Source organism: Siphateles boraxobius, unplaced genomic scaffold, assembly GCF_051911475.1.
Source record: "Siphateles boraxobius isolate OS27281-9 unplaced genomic scaffold, OSU_SipBor_1 119, whole genome shotgun sequence".
NCBI classification, from domain to species: domain Eukaryota; kingdom Metazoa; phylum Chordata; class Actinopteri; order Cypriniformes; family Leuciscidae; genus Siphateles; species Siphateles boraxobius.
Window position 1 is genome coordinate 4,164,910 of NW_027508721.1, and position 12,308 is coordinate 4,177,217.

The window sequence follows — 12,308 nt, forward strand, 5'->3', positions numbered from 1 at the left end:
TGTCAACTAACTCTTAGTATATACTGTTAGGTTTCTAAGCATGAAGGTCCACCCATAAACAAAACCTCAGTGGGATCATAGGAAAACACAAATCCGACAAAACCTACATTATTTACGGGCTGCCATGAGATGAATATCATTAGGACAATTATTTCTACTAACGTATGAGATCAATTAACAGTCAGAAACATTTAGATGTATTTTGTGATATGCTATTTATTTTCACAACAGTTTACATTTATATGGTGTACAAATTAGTGTAGAGCAGAAAAAGCCAATGTTTCCACAAAAACGTATTTGAGTTTACTTCACCAATAGAGTGTTCATTCTTAGCTTGTTAATTCTTGTGATGAGATTTCCCCTGATAGTCGTCAATCACCATTCAAAAACACTAGAGTCAATCAAACACACTACTTTTGGCTAACATGAGAATGATGATTCTATGCTGAATTATTGTACTGGACTACATTACCCATAAGCCCCCTTTCTCTAGCATGCAACAGCTGACTTTGCTAGTTGCCAGGGAATTAATTTCTAAACAAAGTGTGATTAATTCTTATTCACTGTAACCCCCCCCCCCCCCCCACCCATAAAAAAAATAACCCAAAAGAAACATTTCATTTTATAAGACCCAACATCACAGAGTGAAATTCACATGAAAGAACTGAACAAAAACCAACGTGCACTTCTTCAAAACTGCAAAAGAGATAAAAAGAGGGGATGCAGTACGCAGACAGATTGACAAATCTATAAAGACGACGCTTATTTCTGATTATCTGCAGGGTGAAAGCAGAACACGATGGTCCTTGTGTGTCAAGATACAAGAGTTATAGTGGAGCTAGCTGAACATCTACATGCTGCCCAAACAAATGCATTCTAATTTTGGTTATTGTGAAAAATATGATTGTGACAATCTTGACGAATGTGTCTGTTGACGAAATTGTTTAAATTGACATTTTGGAACATACACTAAATGACCAAAATGGTGTGTAATATAAGTTATCATTATTAGGGTGCTAGACCTTTTTAATAGAACAAAAGTCCCTTTGCTGCTATAACAGGTTTCCCTGCTTCCGGTTTTGCTACAAAATTGCTGTTGAATAGCAATACGCATTATTAGAAGGACCTCTTTTATCGTTGTGTCGTGTCTCAGAGCTTTTTCAGTGTCTTGCACATGGGCGTCCCATCTTTAAAACTCATCGTTAAAACTTTTAAAGTCACCATGAGACCAAACCTGACAATACATTCTTTTTAATGGAATATTGTTTATTATAATTTATGTGTGCACATCATGTATATCTTTTTTAATTCATGTGCCCTCGTAATCTCTGATGACGTGTTTACTGGGGTGAGGGCAGGACAACCTGGCACTCACATGATGAGATCACAGCAATACATTTTTTTCTTGTCTGAGAAGCTGTTTTATTTGGATATTCATCACAATAGGGAAGAAAAAAATATTGAGACCCTGCGTTTGTTGCCAATTTCCTGCATTGTTTCTCAAATTGTCACAAAATGCATTTTGTGTAAATGTCCCAAAATGTGATTTGTTTGGCTGTACGATTGATTGTATGCCTGTTATTATCTGTTGCTATCTAAAATGGCAACTTGTTAGGTTCAACAAACTTTTGGTCATATAAGGCCAGATTTACTAACAGCTTGCGCCAGTGCAAACTCTCTTTTTGCGTTAAAATACTACTGATTTACTAAAGACATGCAGTGAAACATTAGTGCGGAAAAGGCGTAGACAGGGTTATTTTTGCAGCTGACCTTATTGCATATGCATTTGTTGGAGTTTCCCTTTCAGACGGAAAAATTATGGGACGAGAACCTTTAAATGAATACTGTTTTTTGCGCCATTATTTACCGCCCAAAACAGCATGTCTTCAACCAGACACTAATTGGTAGATTGCGTTGGTCATTATGGAAATTATCTGACTGCGTCCGTGTTCTTTAATTTGCACGTAGTCAGTAAATCACATAGATATTTCCACTCCCATGCTTTTTTTGGAATTGTGCTCTCATGCTAACTTGCCCTGTTTAGTAAATCTGGCCCTTAGTATATTCTAAAGCAGTATCAAATGTTGGTTTGGGCAGAACGTGAAGGTCCTACAAGGCCTTTCAAATGTTATGTTACCATGGCAGGGAGCGTCTGGGCACACACAGCTCTTTGAGAGTCACCAGAGTACAGTTCAATGTGTTGATTGACATTTCTTGTTTGATTTGTTGTCCGAGATAGGGTAAAGAATGCCTAAGCATATGATACATCACAATAAAACCAGTATATACCGATATAAAATAGAATAAATAAAATAAAAAATATCATTTCTGTTCAGTACAGTTATTCTTCTTAAATTGTCCCAGGACATGCAAGGCAAAGTGTCTTTTTTTTTCTCTCTCTCAAATCTTCCGAGCTAAAAGAATGCATAGATAGACACTTACAGTTCACATCTCCTCCCCTAGAGCTAGCTCTCCTAAAAAGGACCATAAAATAAATTCATATTCACAATTTCTACCATCATTCACTCTTCTTCTTTTCTTTGTTTTGTCAGTTGATTTATCTACAACACATACATGAGTTTTTTTTGTTGTTGTTTTTTACAGTATGGCCAGAACAAATGGGATCACAAGACATGCCAAGGCAAGTACAACCAAAATAAAACCGAAAACATGACAAAATAAAAGTATCTGAAATTTGAAAAATAAAGCCTTATGATATGATGTTTGCTATATATAGATACTGTATGTACACACATAAGTGATTCGTCAAAACCCCTGTGAAAGAAAGGGTAAGTCTAGGAATACAGGTGGCACGCCAGAGCACAGCAAAGCCACGTGGGTAAAGCGTGCGGGTCAAAAAAATAAAAAAAACATTTGTGAAGCGCAACCAGGACATGTAGAGCCACTAATGACATCCGAACGTGAGGAACGGATGCTGGAACTGAAATAGCTCTTTAGTTTTTTCACTAACTTGGATGTGCTGCAGATATTTTTGAGTTTCAAGCCTCTCGAGGAAGTAAGCACTACGCTGGGGTTCAAAGCAGAAGTGACACCATTGAACTGTTTGGCTCTAAGCAAAGTTCTTCTCGCCTCCTGTATTTCGCTCCATGAGTAATTCAGTTCTCTTCTGCAACATTCTCTCTTTCAAAAGAAAAAAAAGGCAATTTCACTTAGGAAATATAAAAAGCATTCATACTTTACATCTACACACTGAAATGAAGAGGTCATGTCCTTCCTACTGTGTTAATGCGGGGCAAGTCAGTGGGGATGTTTGATTTATCAATGTTGTTCATTTTATGTCCGCATCTTTTACAAGCCTCCTCATCGACTTCCAGTGAAGACAAGCGTGTCAAGCAGAGCTTCTTGAAGAAGAAAAAAATAATTTGGTGAAAGCTTTGATGTGTTTTGACATTGTTCGACTAAAATTCCACTTCCTACTTGGACAAGTGCAAAGGAACTTCACTTGAAGTCGAACTCCCATCTTGCGCATTGTTGACGTTGAACAAAAGCAATGCAAAGTTAGCATTGTTGTTTTGTTGTCTTGAGGTGCAGTCACATTCACTGTATTTTGGCCGATTTTTGAGGTTGAAATCAAGCCATTTCAATAGGAATCCGTGTGACTGGTATTTCTCCACTTGCAACAGGCAAATTCGTTGCATTCACCAACAGAAAGCTGCTTGCTATGAAAGTGACTTTTGTGTGGACTGTGCTTCATACATCACTACACTATTGACAATGGACATTTTTGCCTGCAAAATTTCAGTAAAATATCACTGACGATTTACACAATCTTTTGAACATTGGAGCACCTTGGTCAGAAGATGTCAAGTAGGAATATTCAACATCTGACTTTAAATGGAACAGACTAAAACCCTTCATAATCTTCTGAGTTTCATGACATTACTTCCTCTCAGCCATCCATTCTTCTTCTTTTGTGTTAGTCAGTATAACAAAGAATGCAAAAAAAAAACAGCTTGTTTTTATGACACTTGCGAACATCCTTTAGCAAATGAAGCAGCATCAAGCTCTTCTACACACCCGCACACATGAACTGTGACGATTTGAAGAACTGCGTGTCATATTTGTTCTTTCTGAATTACACAAACTTTCTTCGGTTTAAGTTATCTCTTTCAGTAGGCTTTGTCCAGGTGGAGTGGTGTTTATCGATGGGCGGAGCCTGTTGGTTATTGTCATGCTGGAGAAGCGTGTCATCCCATGCAGATATACACATGACTGACATATGTGTGACGGAAGAGAGAGGCTTGATCAGGTGTATGTGTTTACGAGAGTATTTTCTTGGCATTTTTATAATTATATGTAGTTTTTCTTTCAGATTTCTTTTCTTTCAGCTTTCCTCGAGTTCCTCTTCATCTCCATCATGTGACTGGACAGATTATTTACAGGACATTCTGATAGTTATAAGCATGCAGAGCGTGACGGTGAGTATGCGTGCTTGTGTGTCAGATCACTGGGGCAGCTCAGTAACAGGTCTCTTCTGTTTGAGCGTGTCGATGAGGGACAGAACTCCACGTTTGACGCTGGTGGAGACGCGGCGTGTGACTGAGTCAGCAGGGGGCGCCTGTGAGCAGGCTTTCTGAGATGGAGGGCGTGCCACCAGACACTTCTGATACCTCAACTGCAGAGACAAAGAAGAAAACAAGAAGAACGAGTGAGTGGATGAATTCATGTGTCGAATGCACTGCATCAGGCTGGGCTGGAAAAGATCTTCTTTTAACCTTGATCTTGTTAAATTATGAAAAGTTTGGGTGGTAGTTTGGACACTACACCTACAGTGTTGACTAAGGCTACGTTCACACTGCAGGCTGAAACGACCCAATTCCGATTTTTTTGCCCCTATGCGACCTGTATCTGATCTTTTCATGACAGTCTCCGATCTTTTCAAATGCGACCCAGGCCACTTGGGTATGTGGTCCAAATCCGATATGTATCCAATCTTTTGAAATGCAACTTCAATCTGAACGGCCAGGTCACATGTATCCGACCCGCACGTCATTGATATGCGACAAACGTCATAATTCTGCGTTGAAGTAGGCGGGAATGAGAAGATAAACAATAACTATGGCGGACGATGCTGAGACCAGTCAATGGAAGGGAAGCGAGGTTTCTGATTTAATTAAGATTTGGGGGGACAGCTCTATTCAGGCCATGTTTAGCTACTTCCGCAAACACTTCCGGTCGTTGACCGTTGAGTACTCTTCTGCGCATGCGGGTCACTTCTGGGTCATTTCACGTTCACGTTCACGTTCACACAGGAGATCACAAAAGGTCGCATTTAATTCGAAATGTGAACGGCCTTGCAAAAAAATCAGATTTTTTTTTGAGCATTAAGCCCCTGCAGTGTGAACGAGGCCTAAGTAATGTTTACAACGATTAAGCAATATTGTGAATACTGCAATGATTTTAACATTATTATTTTTTATGTGGCCATGAAGTTTCATTCACAGAAGTCTCAATGGGGCATTTTTCATAAAAAAATATTTTGTGCTAAATTTTAGTAGGAAGCTGTTTATGGCCCTATATTTTTATGGCCCTGTTTATGGCCCTGTAATATATATATTAGGGCAGTCGATGTTAACACAAATAAATTACTGAAGCACGTGGAATTGCGTCATTAACGTAGCGTCATGCAGTTAGATGATCTTGAGTCGGGAGTTTATTACACTAAGCATCTACAATGGCACAAGTAACCCTGTAACCCTGGTAGGTCAAAATTTATATTCTAACCATTTAACTCGATTTCGCTTCTCTGTTTGCGATCAGATCATTTTAAAGGGATACTCCACTTTTTTTGGAAATAGGCTAATTTTACAACTCCCCCAGAGTTAAACTGTTGAGTTTTACCGTTTTTGAATCCATTCAGCCGATCTCCGGTTCTGGCGGTACCAGTTCTAGCATAGCTTAGAATACATCATTGAAGTGGACAAGACCATTAGCATTTCTCCACAAAAAAAATGACCAAAGTGTTTCAATATTTTTCCTATTTAAAATTTGACTCTTCTGTAGTTACATCGTGCACTAAGACCGACGGAAAATGTAAAGTTGCGATTTTCTAGGCTGATAAGGCTAGGAACTATACTCTCATTCCTGCGTAATAATCAAGAAACTTTACTGCCGTACCATGAGTGCAGCAGGCGCAATGATATGACGCAGCTCCTGAAAATAGGCTAGCTTCCGTCAACTGCGCTGCGTCATATCATTACGCCTGCTGCACTCATGGTCAGGCCCGGATTAAGGATTCAGAGGCCCCTGGGCACAATGTCTTGTAGACCCATTTAGGGAGGCCAAATGTATAGTTTGTCCAATTTTATTTTGGCATTAACAGTTTTACTGACTTAAAAGGAACTTTGTTGTACTATGCTGGAGTAAAGTTCATAAATGATCACTCTTTCCCATAGGATTTGTAAAACTGTTGGGTGGAGCACTGTCCCTCTTTGAGGACATGCTCCCCCGCAAGAAAATTTATACATTTTAAGGTTAAAAGCATCAATCTGGAGCACTTTGAGAGCTCAAAATTAAGAGCTTCAACCCGCTTCAATCCATGAACTGTGCACATTGAACAAAGAAAAAGCATTGACTTGTACCTGGGCATTAAAGAGGGCTCAAACATCTTTTTAGTTATGATATAGAGTCTCAGTCTACATCACATTATCACTGGTGTTTTAGGATGCCAAACAATTATTATAATAATGTAATAATGATTTATATAATTATTCCTATGAGTAAAAATCCATATAGCCTATAAATGACCTGTATAATCGAAAATGAATATTTCAAAAGTATATTTTACATTACAGTATAGGAAAATTACAATACTTTTGTCCTAATTTCTTCACTTGCAAGAAATAAACCCTTGAGCTTTTATTTTGGAGAAAACACCAGATCACCATGCTGATCGCGTGAGCAAAGTCTGCACTTTCCTTTAAATCACGCAGCACAAACTGAATGCCTATATAGGCTACTTAATTAAAGTCTTGTGCTGTTTTATAAAGGCACAAAGCCATATCACGGTTTTGATTTTAGTTCGTTGGCACTATGACACTAGAGACCTTTATGTTAGGCTATACATTTTACATCTCATATGTGTTGGGAAAAGGGAGAAGAGCGAGTTCGGCAAAAGGCGGATTCGACCTCGAACGCGTCAAAAGCTGCTTTCAAGCACCCCACGCCCTACGACCTACACCACTGTAGATATTGAGTGGCAGGCATCTTTTTGCTAAAAAGACAGGCACTTAGTGCAAATATACGATCCGTTTTCGGAAATGTAAAAAAAATAGGTTTTTTTCCCCTTCCCCTCGCTAGGGCCCCAAGTGCGCATGGGCCCCTGGGCACGTGCCCATAATGCCCGTTGGGTAATCCGGGCTTGCTCATGGTACGGCAGTAAAGTTTCTTGATTATTATGCAGGAATGAGAGTATAGTTCCTAGCCATATCAGCCTAGAAAATTGCAACTTTACATTTGAAAGGAGTTGTAAAATGAGCCTATTTCCCAAAAGAGTGGAGCATCCCTTTAAGCCGTCAAACAAAAGTTCAGTCCAATGATCCAGTAAGCGAATTCATTCAAACAATCAGTCCAAAACAGCAATAATGTAAATAAAACCATGCTGATTAGAGATGGCAGAGAGAATAGAGACTCACGTTGCATTCTCAGTGAATTATTCATTGCAGTGTCTGATTCACTTTAAAACACGAGCTCTGTCATATTCTGTGATCATTTCTGAAGAGCGCGAGCCCTCACACTGTATTTATGCACATTTCAGTATATTCACATTGTCTCCACACGTTCAGAAATATGTTTTGATTTGTCATGATTCATGTTTTGCTGTGTTTAGTAATTCTGAATGGATCTGAGTACACTCAGATCCAGTTTCATTATTTATTTATTTTTGGACTCTCCATGTGGTCCTGTTCGCTATCGTAACTTGACTTGTCTAAAATGTAAACAAGCTCTTTGCTGTTGCACTGAACATATACTATACACTGTGAATTCTGAAAAGTTTTTTTTAAATGGGTGCTTTGGTTTCCAAAAATGTATGAATTATGGACTAATTAAGCACACTTAAAAATGTTAATCTATTGAACTGCGCTTCTATATATTAAAAAGTTTGGGATAAGTACTTTTTTGATAAATGAAAAATGAATGCTTTTGTTCAGCAAAGACGGATTCATTTGTTCAAAAGTCACAGTAAATCTTTTGACATTTATAATGTTACAAAGGTTTCAAATTTCAAATAAATTCAAATACAAGCTTTTGAATGTTCAATTCATCCAAAAATAAGAATAAAATTAAATTTTAAAATATATTAAAATAATTATCTTTTTTCAAAAAGGGCTCTTTTAAATTGCAAAAATATTTCACAATAATATTACAGTTTTACTATATTTCTCAATAAATAAATGTAGCCTAAGTGAGCATGAGAGACATAATTCAAAAACATTTAAAAAAAATCTTACCATTTGAATGCCAGTTTGTATTCAATAAGCTGAAAAATATTAATATATAATTTTTGTAGCTACATTGTATTGTCCAGCTCTGGTCTTGATAATGATTGTGTTTAGTTATAAAGCTTCGCTATAGTGCCCATAGAGTAAGACTGCTGCAGTAAGTTTGTAACTCATTTGACGAGGTGTAAAACCGTTGTTCCGGTGTTATAACTCACCATGCACGCTGCCTGAACAGCTTCTGATACACTGCCAGCATTGGGATCACACCAAAATACATGACACTCAAAGTGCTGGTTCCCAGAGTCCATGACGAACGCGAATGAATGCACATCTTTTCCTACTCCCATGAAGGACAGGAAACGCACACGACACTCCACTAGGACCTCCTCTTCCTCCTAATATAGGTTATGACACCAAGAATCATACACAAATCAACATTTCAAAGTTGATAAGCACACCTGAATTAGTAGTACTTTAGCAAAACACACAGCTATTTTGGCAATGATGTTATTGGGTTTAGCAGGTGAAAAGATCTGTAATTGCCTTCTCTTTGATGACTGTGACTGTTGCATCGGCTACATTCAACATCACTGGGATCCAGTCGTCTCGGATTGACGATGTTATCAAACTGTCTATTGCACCGTTGAGAATATCCATGCCTAGAAAACAGGGACATCTGACCTTGTAATAGCATGCACAGTTCCAAGAAAAAGTAAGAGAGGCTTTATCTGAATAAATTAGCCATAGTTTACAACAGTCGCAAAAAATAAACAAATGCAGTCTACTTAAATAACAAACAATGATGCGTTCTCATGTCTTTTTTAAACACTCAGGGCCAGATTTACTAAATGCCAATTAGCATCTGGTTAAAGACGGTAAATAATTGCACGAATACCAGTTAATTGAGTAGCGCAAACCTTAGTAAATCACCTTGCGTAATTCATTTAAATACTCTCAGATAAATTTGCATCTGAAAGGGAAACATCTTCAAATGCATATGCAATAAGGTCAGTTGCAAAAATAACCCTGTCTACGCCTTTTCAGCGCTAATTTTTCATTGCGTGTCTTTAGTAAATGCTGACAGTAGTTTTTTAAAGCCAAAAGAGGGTTTGCGCCGGTGCAAGTTGTTAGTAAATCTGGCCCCAAGTAGGGTGAAAATGATTTCTTCAAAAGCTAACTGGAGTCAGGAGTCATCTAACCTGGAGTCTTAAGACGAGAATGGAGGTCAGAGCCAGCCTGACCTATAAAACAACACTCACAAAGTTTGCTATTTGCAAGGCAATCACTGTCAAACAAAAGATATCTCAAACACCTAAGATGAAGAATTTGCATAAAGCTGAAAAGGGTTACAAAAGCGTGACCTTAAGAATGTGATGCACACCAGACAGCTCAAAAGTGAACTGAAAAAGTTTTGCAAGTAAGAAAGCTGCCAAATGTCTGACAGATGTGCATGGCTGATTCGGAAAATAATAACTACCCATTAAATAAGGATTTACATACTTTTTCCACACTGCACTGTAAATATTTACACGATGTTTACAATAAACACATAAAAAAGAATGATTGTTTGTCAGTTTAAGCAGACTGTGTTTATATTTTGTTAAGGATTAGGATTGCAAATTTTATGACCAATTCATTTACATTTATGCATCCAAAGTGACTCACCTGCATTGAAAGTATAAATATTATCAGTTCATGCATTCCCTGGAAATCAAACCCATTACGGTATTGCTAGTGCCATGCTCTACTGTTTGAGCTACAGTAATGTATCCAAACATATATTACACATTATATAAGTGTATGTGAGAAAAAGAGAAAGAACATGTAAACTATGAGTGCAAGACAACGAGTGAGAGTGATTGCTCACCTATAGGTCTGGCAACCGGCATCATGCCAACGTATAACACCTGGAATTTCTGCACCAGTTCAGTCTTTGGTGTGGGGAACTCTGCTAAGGGTAACACACAAATTACACATTAACACACACCTATTATTTAACAGGGAAGAAATACACATTCACCCTTCAAAAGTTTGGAATAATTCATTTTTTTATGTTTTTGAACAACAAGGCTGGTTACATTTTAAAATGTATTCAAATAGAAACCAGTTCTTTTAAAAAATGTAATAACATTTTATCATCTTACTGTTTTTACTGTATTTTCTTTGTAAATGTAGCCTTGGTGAGCATAAGAGACTTCTTTCAAAAACATGAAACAAACCTTTTGACCAGTAGTGTATAAGCACGTTGTGTTACCTTGTAGTGGGACGTCGAGCCCAGCATGTGTTCTGTCCTGTAGGGATCCTCCAGCCATAGCTTTGGCATTTTTGCGCTCTGCCATGATCTATTAGACAGAGATCGAACTCATTAGACTCGCTGCCCTAAATCAGCAGCCTAAACAGAATGTGAACTCTGTTTCTTCCTTCTCAGCTGTGTTCTATCCTTTCGCACATACTTGAGACTGTCAGTGGTTTTCTCTGCAATTTTTGTGTTAAACTGTTTTGAACGGGCCATTGAGGATAATTGTGTTGGATGTTGTTTGTATAGTGTGTAGTTCTCACCCTGGAGCAGATTTCGTGCAGACTGGTGGCGATGGCTTTGGCAGGGGTGTCACAGCGGAACACATGACATTTTAATATCCTGGTGTCCTTATCTCGCGCTACATATGCAAAATCCCTGTTTGCACACAATTAAAATGAAAGACGATTAAACTTATATGTAAACAGCTGTTTAAAGTCACATTTCACAACCCATTTAAATCACATAATCTGTTGTGTTACCAAACAGAATACTGAACTAGAAAAATGTAGAGGGTCACTATTTTATCCATAGGAAAATGATTGGGCCACAAAAAGGTACTATTGATTTACTACATTTTTACAAAATATTTACAAAGAAAAATATTTTCTTGTAAATAAAGTGCTCATTAAGTCTAGGAATGTGCATTAAGGAAGTAAATATAACAGTGGAGAAAAAACACAAACCTCATATACTATATGCAGCCAGGTGCACGTGGATATCTAAGATGAATGAGTATCTCTATACTTACACCTCCAGCTGTATCATATACAGTATTATTCTATAACATTTCAGCTAAAAATAAACCATTATGAACAAAATGACCAGCAACAGACTACAGCCGGGCAATGGGAAGAATACAAATAAAAAAAATAACAAAAGAGTAAATCAATTTACCTCTCTCTGAGTCCCGGAAAGCAGTAGAGTAAAAGATTGAAAAAATAAACATGATGAGAAAATACACACAATGATGCCCATTAATGAAACATGAGTAAAACAAATTTCTGCATAAATCATTCACAAAACAAAACTGTCACATTCAATTCAATGCAACAAAAGATGTATTATGAAGGATTTGCACAGAAACACTGTTTTTGTTTCAGGAATAAGTTCCAATGTGTGCAAGTATTTCAATGCATTCATAACAAATAGACCATAAAAAAAATTGCTAGGACAAGAATTGCATCTTAACAACTGCTAGAACTTGCTGTGGACAGAATATATTGTCATTTCAAGAAAAGATAAATTTTCTAGCAGTCTTGCATTTTCCAAACCTCCATAATAAGTCATATCTCTGTGTGTGCATGTATGAATGTATGAAAGAAAGAGAGAAGAGAGAGAAAACGAGACCACCAGGTGTGACAAGAGAATTTAGACATTTATCAAGATGTATGTGATACCTCAAAACATGAGGCTCTCTGTGCGCAGCCAGAAGAAAACATGAATATGTAACAGTGTGGTAATTAGAGATTTAACAGGCAGAGAGAGAATAAAACCAGATGAAATCAGTGCACTCAATAATGTCCAGAATGAACCCCAGGCTGGTAAAC

At 37.6% G+C, this 12,308-nt stretch overlaps 1 protein-coding gene across 14 annotated transcripts in view; it reads right to left on the reverse strand.

Annotated features, from left to right (window-relative positions):
* Nucleotides 1-196: 196 nt before the first annotated feature.
* The window catches only part of apbb2b (amyloid beta (A4) precursor protein-binding, family B, member 2b), a 70,054-nt gene continuing 57,942 nt past the window's right edge, over nucleotides 197-12,308 (reverse strand). For 4 of the 14 annotated variants that reach the window (XM_077204541.1, XM_077204531.1, XM_077204564.1 and 1 more), the window contains 6 exons: nucleotides 11,022-11,136; nucleotides 10,717-10,804; nucleotides 10,330-10,410; nucleotides 9,006-9,121; nucleotides 8,678-8,857; nucleotides 197-4,636 (listed from right to left, as the gene is read on the reverse strand). In XM_077204541.1, the coding sequence (XP_077060656.1) occupies nucleotides 4,466-4,636; nucleotides 8,678-8,857; nucleotides 9,006-9,121; nucleotides 10,330-10,410; nucleotides 10,717-10,804; nucleotides 11,022-11,136 (751 nt within the window). In that variant the 3' untranslated portion in view covers nucleotides 197-4,465. Of the gene's footprint in view, nucleotides 4,637-8,677; nucleotides 8,858-9,005; nucleotides 9,122-9,661; nucleotides 9,704-10,329; nucleotides 10,414-10,716; nucleotides 10,805-11,021; nucleotides 11,137-12,308 lie in introns of all 14 variants that reach the window. The other 10 variants (XM_077204524.1, XM_077204515.1, XM_077204565.1 and 7 more) reach the window with 3 other exon arrangements.